Here is a 20,509-nt window from a genome sequence, read left to right on the forward strand (position 1 = left end):
AAACACAATGTGCCATTGGAACACAGGACTGATGGTTGCTGAAAATGGGCCTCTGTACGCCTATGTAGATATTCCATAAAAAATCAGCCGTTTCCATCTACAATAGCCATTTACAACATTAACAATGTCTACACTGTATTTCTGATCAGTTTGATGTTATTTTAATGGACAAAAAATTGCTTTTCTTTCGAAAACAAGGACATTTCTAACTGACCCCAAACTTTTGAAAGGTAGTGTATGGGCGAGCAATGACAGAGCGGCATGGACTAAGATACAGTAGAATATTATAGAATACAGTATATACATATGAGATGAGTAATGCAAGATATGTAAACATTATTAAAATGACTACTGTTCCATTTCTTAAAGTGGCCAGTGATTTCAGTAGGCAGTAGCAGCCTCTAATGTGCTATTTAACAGTCTGATGGCCTTGAGATAGAAGCCGTTTTTCAGTCTCTCGGTCCCAGCTTTGATGCACCTGTACTGACCTCGCCTTCTGGATGATCCAGGCTCGTAGCCGGCCGCGACCGGGAGACCCATGGGGCGGCGCATAATTGGCCCTGCGTCGTCCAGGGTAGGGGAGGGAATGGCCGGCAGGGATGTAGCTCAGTTGGTAGAGCATGGCGTTTGCAACGCCAGGGTTGTGGGTTCAATTCCCACGGGGGGCCAGTATGAAAAATAAAATGTATGCACTCACTAACTGTAAGTCGCTCTGGATAAGAGCGTCTGCTAAATGACTAAAATGTAAATGTAAAATGAACAGGCAGTGGCTCGGGTGGTTGATGTCCTTGATGATCTTTTTGGGCTTCCTGTGACATTGGGTGCTGTAGATGTCCTGGAGGGCGGGTAGTTTGCCCCCGGTAATGCGTTGGGCAGACCGCACCACCCTCTGAAAAGCCCTGCGGTTGTGGGCGGTGCATTTGCCATACCAGGCAGTGATACAGTCCGACAGGATGCTCTCAATTGTGTATCTGTAAAAGTTTGTGAGGGTTTTAGTTGTCAAACCAAATTTCTTCAGCCTCCTGAGGTTGAAGAGGCTCTGTTGCGCCTTCTTCACCACACTGTCTGTGTGGGTGGACCATTTCAGTTTGTCAGTGATATGTAGCTACAGATACTAAGCTACAGGACTGTTTTCCTAGCACAGATTGGAATATGTTCTGGGAATCATCTGATGGCATTGAGGAGTATACCACATCAGTCACCGGCTTCATCATGCTGTGGGGATGTTTTTCAGTGGCAGGGACTGGGAGACTAGTCAGGATCGAGGGAAAGATGAACGGAGCAAAGTACAGAAAGATCCTTGATGAAAACCTCTAGAGCGCTCAGGACCTCAGACTGGGCCGAAGGTTCACCTTCCAACAGGACAACGACCCTAAGCACACAGCCAAGACAACACAGGAGTGGCTTCGGGACAAGTCTCTGAATGTCTCTGGCCTAGCAAGAGCCCGGACTTGAACCCGATCGACCATATCTGGAGAGACCTGAAAATAGCTGTGCAGCAACGCTCCCCATCCAACCTGACAGAGTTTGAGAGGATCTACAGAGAAGAATGGGAGAAACTCCCCAAATACAGGTGTGCCAAGCTTGTAGCGTCATACTCAAGAAGACTCGAGGCTGTAAAGGTGCTTCAACAATGTACTGAGTAAAGGGTCTGAATACTTATGTAAATCTTATATTTCCGTTTTGTAATTTTTTATAAATTAGCTAAAAATTCTAAAAACAAGTTTTTGCTTTGTCATTATGGGGTATTGCGTGTGTAAATTGATGAGGAGAAAAACAAAACAATTTAATCCATTTTAGAATAAGGCTGTAACGTAACAAAATATGGGAAAAGTCAAGGGGTCTGAATACTTACCAAATGCATTGTATGTATGATGATGAATCAACCCTATATGCGTCAGCAACCACAGCTAGTGAAATCACTGCAATTCTAAACAAAGAGTTGCAGTCCGCTTTAGAATGGGTGGCCAGTAAAAAACTATTCCTGAACATCTCTAAAACTAAGAGCATTGTATTTGGTACAAATCATTCCCTAAGATCTAGACCTCAGGTGAATTTGATACTGAATAATGTGGCTGGTGAGCAAGTTGAGGAGACTAAATTACTTGGTTTTACCTTGGATTGTAAAATGTAATTGTCAAAACATTTTTGATTCAATGGTTGTAAAGATGGGGAAAGGTCTGTCCGTGATAAAGAGATGCTCTGCATTTTTTGACACCACACTCCACAATGCTAGTCCTGCAGGCTCTAGTTTTATCGTATCTTCATTATTGCCCAGTCATATGGATAGGTGCTGCAAAGAATGACCTAGAAAAACTGCAGCTGCCCAGAACAGAGCGGCACGTCTTGTTCTTCACTGTAATCAGAGGACTAATATCAATAATATGCATGCCACTCTCTCTTGGCTAAAAGTAGAGGAGAGACTGACTGCATCACTTCTTCTTTTTATAAGAAACACTGTGTTTAAAAATTCAAAATAGTTTGCATAGTCAACCTACACACTGCTCTGACACACACACTTACCCCACCAGACATGCCACCAGGGGTCATTTCACAGTCCCCAAATCCAGAACAAATTCAAGAAAACATACAGTATTATATAGAGCCATGATTGCATGGAACTCCCTTCCATCTCAGATTGCTCAAGTGAACAGCAAACCTGGTTTTAAAAAACTGATAAAGAAACACTTCACGGCACAATGCCTCTCCCATGTTTGACCTAGATATTTTGTGTGTATATACTGATATGTAGGCTATGTGTGATGTTTTGAATGTATGTAGTTGGACTGTTCTTGTCTATTAATGTTCAGTATTATGTCATGTTTTATGTGGACCCCAGGAAGAGTAGCTGCTGCTTTCGCAACAGCTAATGGGGATCCTAATAAAATACCAAAGAAGTAGTTAGCCTTATGAAGAGTTGAGGTTGGGCTGAAAGGGAGTTGTCACAAACAGAAATCATAAAAAAGACTGCTTCATTAGATGTCAAAGGGGTTTCCTTTGTAGCAGCTATAGTGAGTTTCCCTTTCTAGTATTATTTCTTTCAGAATTCCCTCAGAGGGATATAGGATTTAAGTTGTACTAGCAGGAGTGATACCTGCCTTTAGCGTGCTAATGCTGTTTCCCCTGGTGGATAGCTCTCTGTGGAGAGATGCTTAGCTCGCTGACCTCAATCCACACACGCTGCATGGAGCGGAAAGACACACGGCCCAGAGGCCAAGCCTAGAGCAGCACACACACAGCGCGTGTGGTGCCAACACACAGGCACACTGTGCACACACGGACGCACACAGACACACACACGCTGACACATGAACACAAGCACAGTACGAACACACATGCACACAGCGCACACACGGATGTGTATACATGCACACACTCACACACGCAAAGCGTGCACAAGCACACGCTGACAAATGAACACATGTATTTTGGGTTTTACAATCTATATGCATGGCTCACCTTTACACTATTCATTCTACACTATACACACACACAGTCTGCTTTTGGCTGTCTGTCCCTGATGTGGTGTAGTTTTCATTCTCAGGGAGCTGACACATAATATGGTTCCAGTCCAGTTTGTTGTGGATGCCCCCCGCTGCTTCCCACAAATGGCTCCCAGGCAGGGCCTGTGTACAGGGCTGGCTTCTGAATGACACTGTTTGGCTGCAGTGTCTTCACCACCACTACATATTGCTTGCCATGCCAGCCCCACCCCCTTCCAGTTGTGTCAGTATCACTCTCCTGCCCTGTCTATCTTTCCTCAGGTTTAATTGAGCACCGGCACACACACAGGAGCAGGCACGCACACACAAACACACACACCACATCCAGCTGATGTTCAGGAGGGATTATGCAGTGTGTAGGAGATGTTGAATTGAGTTGACTGGGAGACCTGGGTCAGGGGGTAATCAGTAGGCCCGGACGATACCAGCGGATTTAACTTCTTTATGAAAACAGGCCTGATATTGGAACCAAACATTATTATGTTGTCATCCAGAGTCACATTTATTTTCCAAACTATAGCACATCATATTTTATATACAGCAGGTTTTTAAAATACCAAACACTTCGGTCTGCTTCGTGTTAAAATTTTTGCCATGGAAATAAATATTGAGATACTGTTATCGTCCCGGCCCTAGTAATCAGATTACATGGGTTAGGGTTAGGGTCAGTGAGTGGGGTGATGGAGGGGTTATGGAGGCTCCAGACGACCTCTGGGTTCAGGGAACAATGGTCTCACCCAGTGGGGGTTCCACATAAATACAGCATAGACCAAGAGTAAAATAAACACAATACAGAATGACTGATTGACTGCTGCTCTATGACATCAATACATGCATGATATGAATGCACCAATTTTTTATGTCGCTCTGGATAAGAGCGTCTGCTAAATGATGTAAATGTAAATATAGAGGAGGTTAAATTGCTGCTGCTATGTCAAGTTAGGATTCTGCCTTCTCTGTCATTAAGGGGAAGATTTATGCTGGAATCTAGAGCCATGTGCACTGGTTTGATGGCTCGGTCTCTAGACTCAGTTTCATTGGACAGGTGTGAAGAACTACACTGAACAAAAATAAATGCAACATGTAAAGTGTTGGTCCCATGTTTCATGAGCTGAAATAAAATATCCCTGAAATGTTAGTGAGCATTTCTCCTTTGCCAAGATAATCCATCCACCTGACAGGTGTTACATATCAAGAAGCTGATTAAACAGAATAATCATTACATAGGTGCACCTTGTTCTGGGGATAATAAAAGGCCACCAAAGCTGTTGTGCAGTTTTGTCACACAACACAGTGCCACAGATGTCAAGTTGAGGCAGTGTGCAATTGGCATGCTGACTGCAGGAATGTCCACCAAAGCTGTTGCCAGAAAATTGAATGTTCCTTTATCTACCATAAGCCACCTCCAACGTCATTTTAGAGAAACCGGCCTCACAACTTCAGACCACGGCGACTTGTGGGCGAGCGGTTTGCTGATTTCAACGTTGTGAACAGAGTGTCCCATGGTGGCGGTGGGGTTATGGTATGGGCAGGCATAAGCTACGGACAACAAACATCATTGCATTTTATCCCGATAGCGTGATGAGATCCTGAGGCACGTTGTCGTGCCATTCATCCACCACCATCACCTCATGTTTCAGCATGATAATGCATGGCCCCATGTCGCAAGGATCTGTACACAATTCCTGGAAGCTGTAAATGTCCCAGTTCTTCCATGGCCTGCATACTCAACAGACATGTCACCCATTGAGCATGTTTGGGATGCTCTGGATTGACGTGTACGACAGCATGTTCCAGTTCCCGCCAATATCCAGCAACATCGCACAGCCCACACAGAGGAGTGGGGCAACTTTCCACAGCAAATGGTGGTCATACCAGATATTGACTGGTTTTCTGATCAACGCCCCTACTTTTTTTTTTTAAGGTGTCTTTGACCAACGGATGCATATCTGTATTCTCAGTCATGTAAAATCCATAGATTAGGGCCTAATGAATTGATTTCAATTGACTGATTTCCTTATATGAAATGTAACTCAGTAAAATCGTTGAAATAGTTGCATGTTGCGTTTTATATTTTTGTTCAGTATATATTGATCTGATTGCTCAGTTAGATATAACCTGTCTTACCTGTCTCTAGCTATAGATAAAGAAGGTATCCTACAGCTACACTCTTATCTTGTCTGTAGATCATTGGGGTGATGTACAGCAGGGCTATGATCTGGTAGTTCAATCTTCTCTCTCCCTCTCCCTCCCCACCCTACCTCCTCTCACTCTCTCTCCCTCCCTCTCCCTCTCCACCCTACCTCCTCTCACTCTCTCTCCTCCCTCTCTTTCTCCACCCTACCTCCTCTCACTCTCTCTCCTCCCTCTCTCTCTCTGTGTAGATAATGAAGGAGGTGTGTCGGGCTCTGGGCAACGCAGCAGCTGATGACAGTAAGCTGTTGCTGCTCAGTGCTGTGGGGAGTGTCTTCTGCAGTGGCCTGGACCCATCCTACCTGATAGGACGCCTCTCCACAGACCGCAGGAAAGAGAGCAGCCGCATTGCTGACGCTGTACGGTAAGAGAGGAACAAAGGCTATAGACACAAACACAGAAACAACACATGATTGCCATTATACAACGGGTGGGTCTAATCCTGAATGCTGATTGGTTAAAACCGCATTCCAGCCGGTGTCTATTCCACAAGTTGCCACCAGCTAAATAAATGAAGTTAAAATGCCTATTTACACTGTTCCACCTGACTGCGCAATCCACTGTCTCATCAACCTAGTCAGGCACTTTATAAACTTGATCTCCACTATAAAAAGCATCTAGACATTATCTCACATTTCTTTTAGACTAACATTTAGTTTTCAACAGCGGAGATTTGTATAAACCTTGCTGTCTGTCTCCGACATTTGCAACATTGTTTCAATATTCAAATTCGATCTCCTGCTGTCCCATAGTATTGAACTTGTCGGGACGAGACAGACAGGCAGGCAGCGTTTCTCAGCCAGTCGAAATCATGAATCAACTGGCATCATTTTTATGGATATATACGAAAAAAGGTCCACTGAAAAAAGGTCAAATGAAACGCAGCTAATTTGCAGTCTTTCCAGCTTCAGTTTGAAGTGATTGTGTTAGCTGTGTTGTTGGCTAGCTCCTCTGTCTGAACAACAGTGTGCTGTCGAGTGAGCACATTCTCTATGCCAGGCGAAATCGTTCCTCATTAGCTCATTGTTATGAATGTATCCAAATAAATGTCACAAGAAAACAGCTTAAACAAATGCAAATGCAGCTACTTTGCTGTTATTCTGGCGGAACCTTTTGACGTGACTGTAAATTAGCCGTAGTTGGCTAGCTAGCAAGCAAGGGATAAGAACGTTGCCAGCCAGTATGGCATTGGAACGTTTACAATGAACGACTGGGTCGCGTCCAGAGATACAGAACAAAAAGAACGAACGACTGGGTCGCGTCTATATCTTGTGGAAGGATGAAATAGTAAGAATAAATTATATGTCAATCATTATTTGAATATGTTGGTAACCCGTTGTATAAAAGTGATAATGCCCTCGAAGCCGGTGTTTGTTGGATATATTGGCACGGTTTGTCTGCCCTCAACGAATATATCCAAAAAACACTGGCTTCTCGTCATTATCACTTAATTATCCACCTAAACAAGGCTACAGCAGGAACAGGGAACACGGCACACATACACACACACGCTTACCTAGATATCTCTTACCATTAGAATGCATTGACCAAGATACATTATCTTAGCGCACTGGAAGATAATTTTGCTTATTTTAACGGGAAAAAAAGGCTTGATACAAGTGGGGTAAGATAAATGATCTTATTTCAAGATATTTGATCTTAATAAGACATCTTACCAAGATAAATTATCTTAGTGCACTGGCAGATCATTTTGCTTACTTTAAACTGCTTGCCCTGATTCGCCTAAAGCAGAATAAGCTCAAAGACACACTCATATTATACTGTATAGTTTATACTCACTGTTTTGTGTCTCCTCTCCCAGGGACTTTGTGCTTGCGTTTATCCACTTTAAGAAGCCCATCGTGGTGGCCATCAACGGGCCTGCCCTGGGCCTGGGGGCCTCTATCCTGCCCCTATGTGACGTGGTGTGGGCCAGCGAGCGGGCCTGGTTCCAAACGCCCTGTGCCGCTCTCCGCCTCACCCCCTCCGGCTGCTCCTCCTACACCTTCCCCCAGATCCTTGGAGTGGCTCTGGTGAGTCTGGTTGCCTGGTCCCCTGTGCAGGTTTTTTTTCCCAGCTCTGCAGTAAAACACGATTCAATGTTTTACATTTACATTACCTTGTTGTACATAAAACAATTGATTCCTCCCTGTCTCCGCCTCTCACCCTGACAGACCAATGAGATGCTGTTCTGCGGGAGGAAGCTTACGGCACAGGAAGCCTGCAGCCGGGGCCTGGTGTCACAGGTCTTCTGGCCAACCACGTTCAACCAGGAAGTGATGCTGCGCGTAAAGGAGATGGCCACCTGCAGTGCTATGGTAGGCTTTTCTGACATAGAGATAGTCATGTAGAGCTGGCATTCTATATCCCAAGCCTTGCGCTAGGAACTTGCCTGGAGCATTGGTCTGTAAATTGAATAAAACTCTTAGATAATATTATCTAACCACAAACAGAAACCACATAAGTGAAAAGTGCAATATACAGTGGGGAGAAAAAGTATTTGATACACTGCTGATTTTGCAGGTTTTCCTACTTACAAAGCATGTAGAGGTCTGTAATTTTTTATCATAGGTACACTTCAACTGTGAGAGATGGAATCTAAAACAAAAATCCAGAAAATCACATTGTATGATTTTAAAGTAATTAATTTGCATTTTATTGCATGACATAAGTATTTGATACATCAGAAAAGCAGAACTTAATATTTGGTACAGAAACCTTTGTTTGCAATTAAAGAGATCATACGTTTCCTGTAGGTCTTGACCAGGTTTGCACACACTGCAGCAGGGATTTTGGCCCACTCCTCCATACAGACCTTCTCCAGATCCTTCAGGTTTCGGGGCTGTCGCTGGGCAATACGGACTTTCAGCTCCCTCCAAAGATTTTCTATTGGGTTCAGGTCTGGAGACTGGCTAGGCCACTCCAGGACCTTGAGATGCTTCTTACGGAGGCACTCCTTAGTTGCCTTGGCTGTGTGTTTCGGGTTGTTGTCATGCTGGAAGATCCAGCCACGACCCATCTTCAATGCTCTTACTGAGGGAAGGAGGTTGTTGGCCAAGATCTCGCGATACATGGCCCCATCCATCTTCCCCTCAATACGGTGCAGTTGTCCTGTCCCCTTTACAGAAAAGCATCCCCAAAGAATGATGTTTCCACCTCCATGCTTCACGGTTGGGATGGTGTTCTTGGGGTTGTACTCATCCTTCTTCTTCCTCCAAACACGGCGAGTGGAGTTTAGACCAAAAAGCTCTATTTTTGTCTCATCAGACCACATGACCTTCTCCCATTCCTCCTCTGGATCATCCAGATGGTCATTGGCAAACTTCAGACGGGCCTGGACATGCGCTGGCTTGAGCAGGGGGACCTTGCGTGCGCTGCAGGATTTTAATCCATGACGGCGTAGTGTGTTACTAGTGGTTTTCTTTGAGACTGTGGTCCCAGCTCTCTTCAGGTCATTGACCAGGTCCTGCCGTGTAGTTCTGGGCTGATCCCTCACCTTCCTCATGATCATTGATGCCCCACGAGGTGAGATCTTGCATGGAGCCCCAGAACGAGGGTGATTGACCGTCATCTTGAACTTCTTCCATTTTCTAATAATTGCGCCAACAGTTGTTGCCTTCTCACCAAGCTGCTTGCCTATTGTCCTGTAGCCCATCCCAGCCTTGTGCAGGTCTACAATTTTATCCCTGATGTCCTTACACAGCTCTCTGGTCTTGGCCATTGTGGAGAGGTTGGAGTCTGTTTGATTGAGTGTGTGGACAGGTGTCTTTTATACAGGTAACGAGTTCAAACAGGTGCAGTTAATACAGGTAATGAGTGAAGAACAGGAGGGCTTCTTAAAGAAAAACTAACAGGTCTGTGAGAGCCGGAATTCTTACTGGTTGGTAGGTGATCAAATACTTATGTCATGCAAGAAAATGCAAATTAATTACTTAAAAATCATACAATGTGATTTTCTGGATTTTTGTTTTAGATTCCGCCTCTCACGGTTGAAGTGTACCTATGATAAAAAATGATAGACCTCTACATGCTTTGTAAGTAGGAAAACCTGCAAAATTGGCAGTGTAACAAATACTTGTTCTCCCCACTGTATATACACAGTGCTATGAAAAAGTATTTGCCACCTTTCTAATTTTCTCTACTTTTGCATATTTGTGGTACTGAATGTTATCAGATCTTCAACCAAAACCTAATATTAGATAAAGGGAACATAAGTGAACAAATAACACAACAATTAAATGTTTATTTCATTTATTTCATGAACAAAGTTATGCAACACTCAATTCCCCTGTGTGAAAAAGTAATTGCCCCCTTAACTAATTGCCCCCCATAACTGATTGTGCCACCTTTAGCTGCAATGACTCCAACCAAATGCTTCCTGTAGTTGTTGATCAGTCTCTCACGTCGCTGTGGAGGAATTTTGGCCCACTCTTCCATGCAGAACTGCTTTAACTCAGTGACGTGTGGGTTTTCAAGCATGAACTGCTCATTTCAAGTCCTGCCACAACATCTCAATTGGGATTAGGTCTGGACATTGACTAGGCCATTCCAAAACTTCCAATTTGTTGCTTTTTAGCAATTTTCATGTAGACTTGATTGTGTGTTTTGGATGATATACTTTTTCATAGCACTGTATATATATGTATGTGCATGGGTTCTGTAACTAATACAGTACAATGCTGCCAGATCAAGGGTGTGAAAATGAAGGGCCTCGATCTATGAAGCAGGCCACCTCTTACTCTCTGTTTGTCCCTGTGTGTGGAAGGTTCTGGAAGAGTCTAAATGCCTGGTGCGGAGCATCTTGAAGTCGGTCCTGGAGGAGGTGAACGAGAAAGAGTGTCAGATGCTCAAACAGCTGTGGTGCTCCACCAAGGGACTGGATGCGCTCTTCAGCTACCTGCAGAACAAGGTGTATGATAACTGACCTCTGACCTGTGACCTCTCACTTCCACGCACCTGCAGAACTGGGCCACGAGATCTGGTCTTCAGTTACCTACTGAGCAACATCCCTGAAGATATAGGGCTTTGGTCTTCAGTTACCAACAGTCTTCTTTAACAACCAGCAGAGCGCAGTTTGCCAGTCTCCGAGGCCTTAGCTCCGCTCGTCAACATCTGGGCCTGCAGAGCACCATCATCAATGGGTTTTTTACTTTGGTCATCCCTCAACTTCCCTGCCTGTAAGAGGGGATCCACAAGGCCTACTGTTTTCTCTCCTGTGGGTCAAGCATCACCTTCTGGAGAGGATTGATGTGTAGGATTCATTCTGCATTCATATTGGCTGGCTGGGAGTCTAGTCAACCCCTTCCTGAGGAAGCATTGACCTGGAACAGGAAGCCATGACACTGAACAAGGCTCTTCAGGAAATGGAGGCACAGCGCCAGAATGTTGTGTGAGTGCTGGAGGCAAAAGAGCTCATCTGATGGCTAATGTCATTGTTCAATTATTTATTTGAAAATGTATTTAGATTTTATCCTAAATGCAAAAAAAAGATACCAAGTGTATATATTTTCCATTAGTCTGCTGTTTTTTTTTGTATCTTGCTCTAGTCTTTCTGTTTTGAGGTGGTGGGTCCACCTGGGCTCTGAGGTGTAGTGAAAATCAAAGCTATGCTTGAGATCAGAGTAGAACACAGATTTTCTCACCTTACATTCCATCCTCTCGTTATGGACAGAGTTGGACAGTGCAGTAACCCTGGCCAAAGATCCATTGAATTAGGTGTGGTGTAACTGGAGTGCCACTGGGGAAGAGTTAGAGGTAATGCCCAATGATACACACCCATAAGTGGGAAGTCACTGTGAATGGGCAGTGTTGACTGAACTCTTTCTGGATTTATAAAGACCGTTTTGTGATGCTCTCTTGGAAGTGTTTATTCAATTGCTTGTATTTGGTTTGTCAGTAAGGGTGTGTTTGACCTCTGATTGATTGTGGATGTGTAGAAGGGCCCTCTTTGACCACGACCAGCACTCTCATAGAGAACCAGAGCTGTCTGATTGCATCTTTTCATTTGAATGTGGACACTGTTGATAGATCAACAGGAGACCTCTCCCTGGCAAATGAGAGAGAGAGAGAGAGAGAGAGAGAGAGAGAGAGAGAGAGAGAGAGAGAGAGAGAGAGAGCATCATAATCATATCAGCAGCAACATGTGCACCGTCATCATTATCATCAAGGTACATATATGACATGTATTACAGTGCAAAGGTGTATCGGGGGTGGTTCGCTGAACTACTCTTCTGTGTTGACTAACCTTGCCTGAGACCTGAAGACTTATTTTGGCTCCCAGAGCTAATGCCCTGCCTTTAGCTCAGTGGGCTACTGCAGTATTGAATCGTGAAGACGACCAGGGTTTGTATCCATTGATTATAAAGGCATGTATATTACATTGTAAAGAGTGTGGTTATGATATTTGGACAGATAATTATTTTGATATTACCTTGCAATCGGTTATTAGTGAGACATTGTGTATTTTTGTAAAGCACAGAAAGATTATGTTTTGTCCCAAAGTAATCACTGCACTTTTTGTCTGTTGGCTGTCTGTGTTGTGAAGATGCAGTAGTAGTGCAGCTGAAGCAGATAATACCTGCATGTGATGATGGCTTCAGGAAATGGGAAATATATATCTACATATATTGTATGTATGGATATCTATTTTTGGTTTACCCAATAATGAAATGTAGTTTTGTGGAAATTGTTTTGTATAATTCAGGAAATTGTCAATTTTTTGCAGTCGTACACATATATGAACCATGTAGCTGGTATATTGTGTAACTAACTATATGTAACTATATGCATGTACAATATTGTAGATACATGTCTTGCCTGTCAAAATACTTTACATTTCAGGGTATGTTTTGTGTTGCCATAGTAAGCAATGTTAGAAATCTTGCACAATTATTATTTGTATTTATTTAAAGTTAGTGCTCAAGTTCCCCTTCGGGCTGCAGTGACATAATATTTCCCTTTCCCCAGAGGCACCTCTTTCCCTCTTATCTTCTGTTCCAGATTTTCTCAGTAAATGGCTTTTTTCCCTAGATCTGCCCTGTGTGATAATAGTGACACAACAAACACACACAAAAATGGTTACATGTAGCATAATTATTTTTAAAGGCTGTTGATAACCACTTTATGCAAAACTTTGAAACATTTAAAGTAATATTGCTATTAACAGCTCTGACAAATCAAAGCTCTATCAATTTCTAATCAACCATTCCCGATTATATTTGAGTAACAATTTACCTGAATTTCCCTAATTGATTTGTTTGTGTGTTGATCAGTGTATTGTTAAAGTATAGTGTAAGATAAAATGTATATTAATATATTCAAGATTTGAGTTTTGCCTGTACATCTCCCCAACCTGGTCTCAGAGCATTTCGTATAATTCTTTATGTAAATGTATACACTTCATTTAGTATGATATGTTACTTTCGTATGGTATGTATTCATTTGTGGATGTCCATCACCCATTTCGTATGATATGTTACGGAATTGCTCAACTTAATATATGTTATGAATTCTAGCTAGCTGGCTAACATTAGCCTGGGTTAGTATTAGGGGTTAAGGTAAGGGTTGAGTGTAGGAGTTATTTTAAAGGGTTAAGGCCAGGGTTAGGATTAGGGGAAGGCTTAGCTAAAAGGGTTAGGGGAAGGGTTAGCTAACATGCTAAGTAGAGCAAAGTAGCTCAAAAGTAGTAATTAGATGAAAGGTTGCTAATTAGCTAAAATGCTAAACTTTACCTTGATGAGATTCAAACTCGCAACCTTGGGGTTGCTAGACATTCGCATTATACACCAACCCATCCACCCCGACCAACCACCCTACTTTCATTTTTGCCTTAAGTAACCATCTGTCTTATCTAACCATACCAAACGTAACATATCATTCTAATTTGTACCTTGGTTTACATTTACTATGTTACGTATAGTCTGAGACCAGGCTGCTCTCCCAGGACCCAAATACAGTAATAATATAATATAATATGCCATTTAGCAGACACTTTTATCCAAAGCGATTTACAGTCATGCGTGCATACATTTTTTGTGTGTATGGGTGGTCCCGGGGATCGAACCCACTACCTTGGCGTTATAAGCGCCGTGCTCTACCAGCTGAGCTACAGAGGACCACAACATTGTGTTTGAATTATGCATTTAAACATTTGAAGTAAAACATTTATATTTATAATTAATTTGTGGAGGACTTACCCTTGAATATTATGTGTTTAGGTTTGGTTTGTAAACTCCTATCATCTCCATATTATGTTTCGATGCATCTTCCAAGCATTTACAAACCTATAGCATGTTGAGTTTCTACTCCTTTCTCTAGTCTAAAATCACACCTCGGGGTGCCTTAGAAGTTGTATATTTTGTCTGTAGGATGCTGTATCCATACGTTGTGAGAGTTTGGAGGTCGAGCTGCTTTGAATAAACTATGACATTAATTTAAACATGGTGTTTTTGTTGTGTATTTAAAAACAGTTTTGTCATCATGTCCTACTTACTTGCTTTTTGTTTGCTGAATTTGTATAGTATCAATGTCCTTGTTTGGATAAAAGCACACATAATTTGGCTCAGATAAATATATTGTAGGCAAAACTAAAAGAGCATCCATCTGTCCTTAGACTCCTCTCCATTGAAACACACCACATAAAATAAACATGAATGGGTTACTCCTCTATGGCACTCTCACGTATAACCCTCTTCAGCATTTTTTTCAGTCACTCTGCTTTCCAGAAATGACTGGGGGCCTAATGCTAAACCGCTGTGAGTCATCCAGACAGGAAGAGCAGGGGTGGATGTTTGCTCTGAATGAAATATTACAATGTTCCACACAATTACCTAGTGGCATTCATTCAACATTTAGGCAATACCAACCATGGCTTTGTCTCTGTAGCATTTAATTATGCATAATTAAGATCTAATGATCAATTAACATTTACAAAGTGCATGGTATTCCTAGTGCTAACTGCTGTATAGATGGTCATTGTAGTATGTTTCTCTGGAAGATCCACTGAGCTTATGGATGTCCAGATGCTTCCCCTCTGTGTTCGGACACACACACACACACACTGGGTGGGAGCCAGACTGTTCGTTTGACTGAAGTGCCAGACCAATAACAATCGACCACAGCAGAGAATAGCCCTCAGGTGAGTCAAAACGGCCTGCTTTGAAAAGGCCTTATTTACTGTGATAACACATGCAGTAGATTGTTCAGGCTGAATGGAAGCTGGATATGAACAACCCTCTTAAGCGTCCGTTGAGGACTTGGGTGAATAAGACTGTGAGTATGACACTGATACATTTGTAAATGAATGAAATGTCCTGTGAGCTTGGAGCTTTCACCTATAAGTAAAGCATCTGTTGACTACCCATATGAAAATAACATCAAGGCAATTCTGTGTTTTGGTACACTTTATTCAATAGGAATACAGTGTTCATTCTACATTGTCATCCCCCAGACAGAAACGCAGACAATTTAAAACAATTATTTTGTTAACCACTTTCAATATGCAATCAACCATGATTGCATGGGGATGGGGTAGCAGTCCTCGAAACAGACCCCCCATATGAGCTCTGAACACTGAGTAGCGAAATGATCACAGGACCCTTTCTCTCTCCATCATCCACCACTGTCTATGACAATCCACCCCACCCAACACTATTCAACACACATACTGAAACTGACATTATGAGAGATCTCTTGTGGCCAGATGTCCAGGCAGTAAGGTAGGCTTCCATTGGTAGGCCCCCGTAAGTCCCCAGTCATCCAATACCCAGTCCCTGTGCCCCTTCCTGGAGCATTGGCTCAGCCAGTTCTGCAACTCAGAAGTCCTCCTTAGGGCCGTCTTTCAGCCTCTGTCTCATCTCTTTAGCATGCTGTTTGCTTGTCTCCCTCTTTGCAATTCGCTGTTGATCAGAAAGAGAAACACACACACATTGTCGAAAATACCAAAGTGCTCCCATCAATGAAATATGACAATAGTAGTCATCTGGTGAGGCATCCCTTTTGAATTAAAACCAAATTGCTGGTAGTCCTCACCTCGTCCTTCAAACAAGCCCTCATGGCACGGTCCATATCATTGCAATGGCCAAAGAACTTCTTGACATTGTGCTGAGGATGAGACATTAATGTTTTTGACAGATAAGAGTGTAGCTATACTTGACTGCTCCTACACATTAGTTCAGAACAGCTACAGTGTAGAGCAATACAGTAGATCTTTCAGATGGAGGTCTATGTGAGACATGTTCTTAGACGCAGTTGAGAAATTCCACCTCAAAAAGCACAAGAAAGAGGATTGACACCCACCATCTCAGATTGTTCTGAAGTCGTTTCTGTAGTTAGAAACAGGTTAGATTAGCACTCCTGAAACATGACTTTGTTTAAATATAATTTGATCTCTGAGAAATTAAGCTAATTGATTCCACCCTAATTGGCCATTTTAATTTATAGGATTAATATATTCTTCAGTAAATGTATACTGAACAAAAATATACACGCAACATGTAAAGTGTTGGTCCCATGTTTCATGAGGTGAAATAAAAGATCACAGAAATGTGTTTTGCTCCTTTGCCAAGATAATCCATCCACCTGACAGGTGTGGCATTTCAAGAAGCTGATTAAACGGCATGATCATTACACAGGTGCACCTTGTGCTGGGGACAATAAAAGGCCACTCTAAAATGTGCAGTTTTGTCACACAACACAATGCCATAGATGTCAAGTTTTGAGGGTGTGTGCAATTGGCATGCTGAGTGCAGGAATGTCCACCAAAGCTGTTGCCAGAGAATGTAATGTTCATTTCTCTACCATAAGCCGCTTCCAATGTCGTTTTAGAGAATTTGGCAGTACTTCCAACCAGCCTCACAACCGCAGACCACGTGTAACCATGCCAGCCCAGGACCTCCACATCCGGCTTCTTGACCTGCGGCATCGTCTGAGACCAGCCACCCGGACAGCTGATGAAACGGATAAGTATTTCTGTCTGTAATAAAGCCCTTTTGTGGTGAAAAACTCATTCTGATTGGCTGGTCCTGGCTCCCCAGTGGGAGGGCCTATGCCCTCCCAGGCCCACCCATGGCTGTGCCCCTGCCCATTCATGTGAAATCCATAGATTAGGGCCTAATGAATTTATTTCAATTGAATGATTTCCTTATAAATTATGAACTGTAACTCAGTAAAATCAATGAAATTGTTGCATGTTGTGTTTATATTTTTGTTCAGTATAGTACCTAACATCCGATTTGGACCATAACTCTTCCTAGCAATGAGTAAGACATGAGAAATCCAATACCATTATCAAAAGACACCCACGGACCCCCCACGTCAATTCCACCCCAACAACCAGTATACAGTATCAGTTCTCTATGTCTGACAAGTAGTATGGAGCTGATGCTTGGAGTATTGCTTCTTCAACCTTTGTAATGTATTCCCTGTAATGTTTTTTTTTTCCTCATTCAGAGAAATTAGCCATTGAAGTCGCTTGCATTATTTAACATAAATTAGTGTGAAAATACCAGCTTTTGCCCACTAGATGCCGCTGTTCCTGCTACTGTCACCACACCCTTTTATCCATTTTGCTGGTCTCATGTGTTTATTAAATCGATCACAACATGTTCTTTGCAACTTTGGGTAGAAAACCAATATATTTTGCTCATGTTGAAAATAAATTGTATGGTCATCCTCACAATTCAAGCCAGTCCTCCATGAAAGCAATTCCGTTTGTCCTTCTCTTAGGCTTAATTTGTGTCCAGGAAACGGCCCCTCTGTGTGTGATTTATTCCCTTCAAAAAAGGTCTGGGTTAGTTAGACCATTCCTGGAGAACAAGCAAACCATTAGGCTACAGCAGATCTAATTGTTTAAATGTTATGGTCTCATGGTCTTCAATGGTAAAAGTCCCAAACACACACTGTATAGTGGTTTACCCAAACACATTTTACATTTACATTACATTTTAGTCATTTAGCAGACGCTCTTATCCAGAGCGACTTACAGTTAGTGCATACATTATTTTCTTATTTTTCATACTGGCCACCCGTGGGAATCGAACCCACAACCTTGGCGTTGCAAACGCCATGCTCTACCAACTGAGCTACATCCCTCCCTCCCCTACCATGAGCAAAAGCTATTGGTTTTCAACCCTAAATTCTAAAGAAAATGTTGTGATCCATTTAAAGGTCCAATGCAGCTGTTTTTATATCAATATCAAATAATTTCTGGGTACCAATTAAGTACCTTACTGTGGTTGTTTTCCATTCAAATGGTCAAAATGAAACAAAAATAGCTTCTTAGCAAAGAGCACTTTCTCAAGCCAGAATTTAGCTAGGATTGTCTGGGAGTGGTCTGAGTGGGGAGGGGAAAACTAGCTGTTATTGGCAGAGAGGTTTGGAACTCTTTCTTAAAACTCCATCCCACCAAAACAAGCTGAAATATCAGGCGGTCTTTTCAAACAGCTCTTACACTAAAAGGGCATTATCATTTGTTTCACAATTTCACAGTATTATTCCAACCTCAGTGTGGAAATATATATAAAACACAGGAAAATCACATCTTTGACTGCACTGGGCCTTTGATTAGAACCACAAGAGACCAGCAAAAACGGATAAAAGGGTGTGGTGGCAGTAGCAGGAACAGCGGCATCTAGTGGGCAAAACCTGGTACTTTGACACGAATTTATGCTAAATAATGCAAGCGACTTCAATGGATAACTTCTCTAAACGGGGAAAAACTATCACCAAATTCACAGGGAATACAATACAAAGGGTGAAGTAGCAATACTCCAAGCCACAGCTCCATACTACTTGTGAGACACAGAAATCTGATAGTGTATACTGGTTGTTGGGGTGGGGTTGGCCTGGGGTGTGGTGGGTCCGTGGGTGGCTTTTGACCACTTTCTTGGATTCCTTATGCCTTAAGCAATGGTAGGAGAAGTTTGATCCAAATTGGATGTTGGGTACTATATTTGTTGAATATTATGTGAATCCTATAAATTAAAAGGGCCTATTTAGGAGCAATCAATTAGCTTAATTTCTCAGAGATCAAATTAAATTTCAACAAAATAATGTTTCAGGAATGCTAATCGTATCTGATTCTAACTACAGAAGCAATTTCAGAACTATCTGAGACGGTGGGTGTCATGGCTTGCTGAAATGACATGGAATGACCCAGTCTATGGTTCTCAGGTAAGTATACAATATCTTACCTCCATGTGGCACTGCTTCAGCAGGTTTATCAGTATGTTGCACTCGTCCGTGTGCAGGTGAGGCGACAGATCAGGGTGCATTCTGAGTTAGGGCTTACCACTCAAACAATACTGGAAAGACAAACAAACAATACAAACCATGTTTGTGACTACAATGTATGCTTAAAATTACTATTTGGGTTTCTGTAATGAGTGTCTACTCTAAGGATACTCCATCCACCCAGTCCCTCTCCATCCTGCAAACTCATGTTGATGATCCGTTTTCTGTTTACACTTACCTGTAATGAGAGAGAAGACAGGTGTAAAACACAGGTGGGCAGTTTAAAACTAATACAAGCCCAGGTAAAGACATGGATAGTATTGCCTGTGTGGGTGTATGAAGGACAGACAGAGTACCAGGCACAATGAGGAGTGGCTATTGTCATAAGAGCCCATCCTTTCATCCAGATGAATCTCAAATCTGTGATTGCCAAAATGTATGCACTCACTAACTGTAAGTCGCTCTGGATAAGAGCGTCTGCTAAAATGACAAAAAATAAAATGGTATTTCAGCCTCTACTTTAACAAATAGGCTAGTAGTTGGCAGCGTTGTTGTTAACAGTCATAAAGTTGTGGTTGTTTAGAGATGGACTTTGTTACATATTCGGTTGAAATAGACTAAAATGTGTTTGCGGCAAAGGGGCCAAGGAAACAAAAATGGTTAAATTGAATGATACTAGCTAGTTAGATACAGACTGTTCTAGCTACAGTACAACTCACACACTGGTAGCTAGTACAGTAGCTACCAAAATAGACTGGAATTACCTTAAAAGCTGTGAATAGAATAAGGTAGCTAGTTGAATAAAGATATTACCAGTTCAGTTGGGATATCATTAGGATATCAATCTTCCAGGAGTAGAATATATCGTTGATAGCAAGTTGACCAAATGTAGCTAGCTGCCAATGGCTAGCGAGATATACCACTTAAGGGCAAATGTAACGTTATTTCAACCCCTTGTTTAACTCCTATTACTGCCAGGTTACTGTCGATGTATTTACATCTAGCTAGCTACAGTACAAATCTTTGAAAATGTGTTTAACATTTCAGACATAGCATTCAATTGTAAACCTAGTTATTTATTGATAAAGGGAGGACATTCTGATAGCACGCTAGCTAGCTACACTTATCTCACCCTATCGTAACAGCAAAGACAGTACACTCTGTGGGAAATGATAACCTGATTGACATTACAGCAGCAAATCAACACTTGCTCCCGTTGGATGGTGGTCCAATCACATTAATTGTTGATTACATGTGGGCGGGTACTCCCTCAACGTGCACACAGCAAATAAATCCAGTCATTGCACAACTGGAACATAAAACACATTTTATTTACATATCTCAACGTATGCATCATAGCTACATCATTATATGTAATTAATCCTAAACACTGTGCATCTATGCCGCTCCAGCAGACGGCGCCATCGCATCGGGCAGTGGAAAGACAATACATTTACAAAATCCCAGATCTTAGTTTCTATTTATTTTGTTTTGAACGTTTTTGATTTAATTTAGGCCGATCTTAAACCCCATTTAATAACCTCTAAACATCTCTAAAGCATGTGAATATATGGAAAACGTTA

At 42.2% G+C, this 20,509-nt stretch overlaps 2 protein-coding genes across 2 annotated transcripts in view; one reads left to right on the top strand and one right to left on the bottom strand.

Annotated features, from left to right (window-relative positions):
* Window positions 1-14,127, top strand: part of LOC311111110 (chromodomain Y-like protein 2) — a 59,228-nt gene extending 45,101 nt beyond the window's left edge. Inside the window, exons 4-7 of the mRNA XM_084153783.1 lie at window positions 5,888-6,060; window positions 7,519-7,729; window positions 7,871-8,014; window positions 10,462-14,127. Coding sequence (XP_084009909.1) covers window positions 5,888-6,060; window positions 7,519-7,729; window positions 7,871-8,014; window positions 10,462-10,620 — 687 coding nt within the window. The 3' untranslated portion in view covers window positions 10,621-14,127. The remainder of the gene's footprint in view (window positions 1-5,887; window positions 6,061-7,518; window positions 7,730-7,870; window positions 8,015-10,461) is intronic.
* Window positions 14,128-15,079: 952 nt separating this feature from the next.
* On the bottom strand, window positions 15,080-20,078 carry LOC311111149 (COX assembly mitochondrial protein 2 homolog). The gene is made up of 4 exons (XM_084153837.1): window positions 19,740-20,078; window positions 18,887-18,997; window positions 15,726-15,797; window positions 15,080-15,592 (listed from the first exon to the last, which is right to left on the bottom strand). Exons 2-4 carry the CDS (start codon window positions 18,965-18,967, stop codon window positions 15,509-15,511), a joined length of 237 nt encoding a protein of 78 aa, XP_084009963.1. The 5' UTR covers window positions 18,968-18,997; window positions 19,740-20,078; the 3' UTR covers window positions 15,080-15,508.
* Window positions 20,079-20,509: the final 431 nt, after the last annotated feature.

The sequence above is a fragment of the Coregonus lavaretus genome (assembly GCF_964263955.1).
Source record: "Coregonus lavaretus genome assembly, chromosome: 37".
NCBI classification, from domain to species: domain Eukaryota; kingdom Metazoa; phylum Chordata; class Actinopteri; order Salmoniformes; family Salmonidae; genus Coregonus; species Coregonus lavaretus.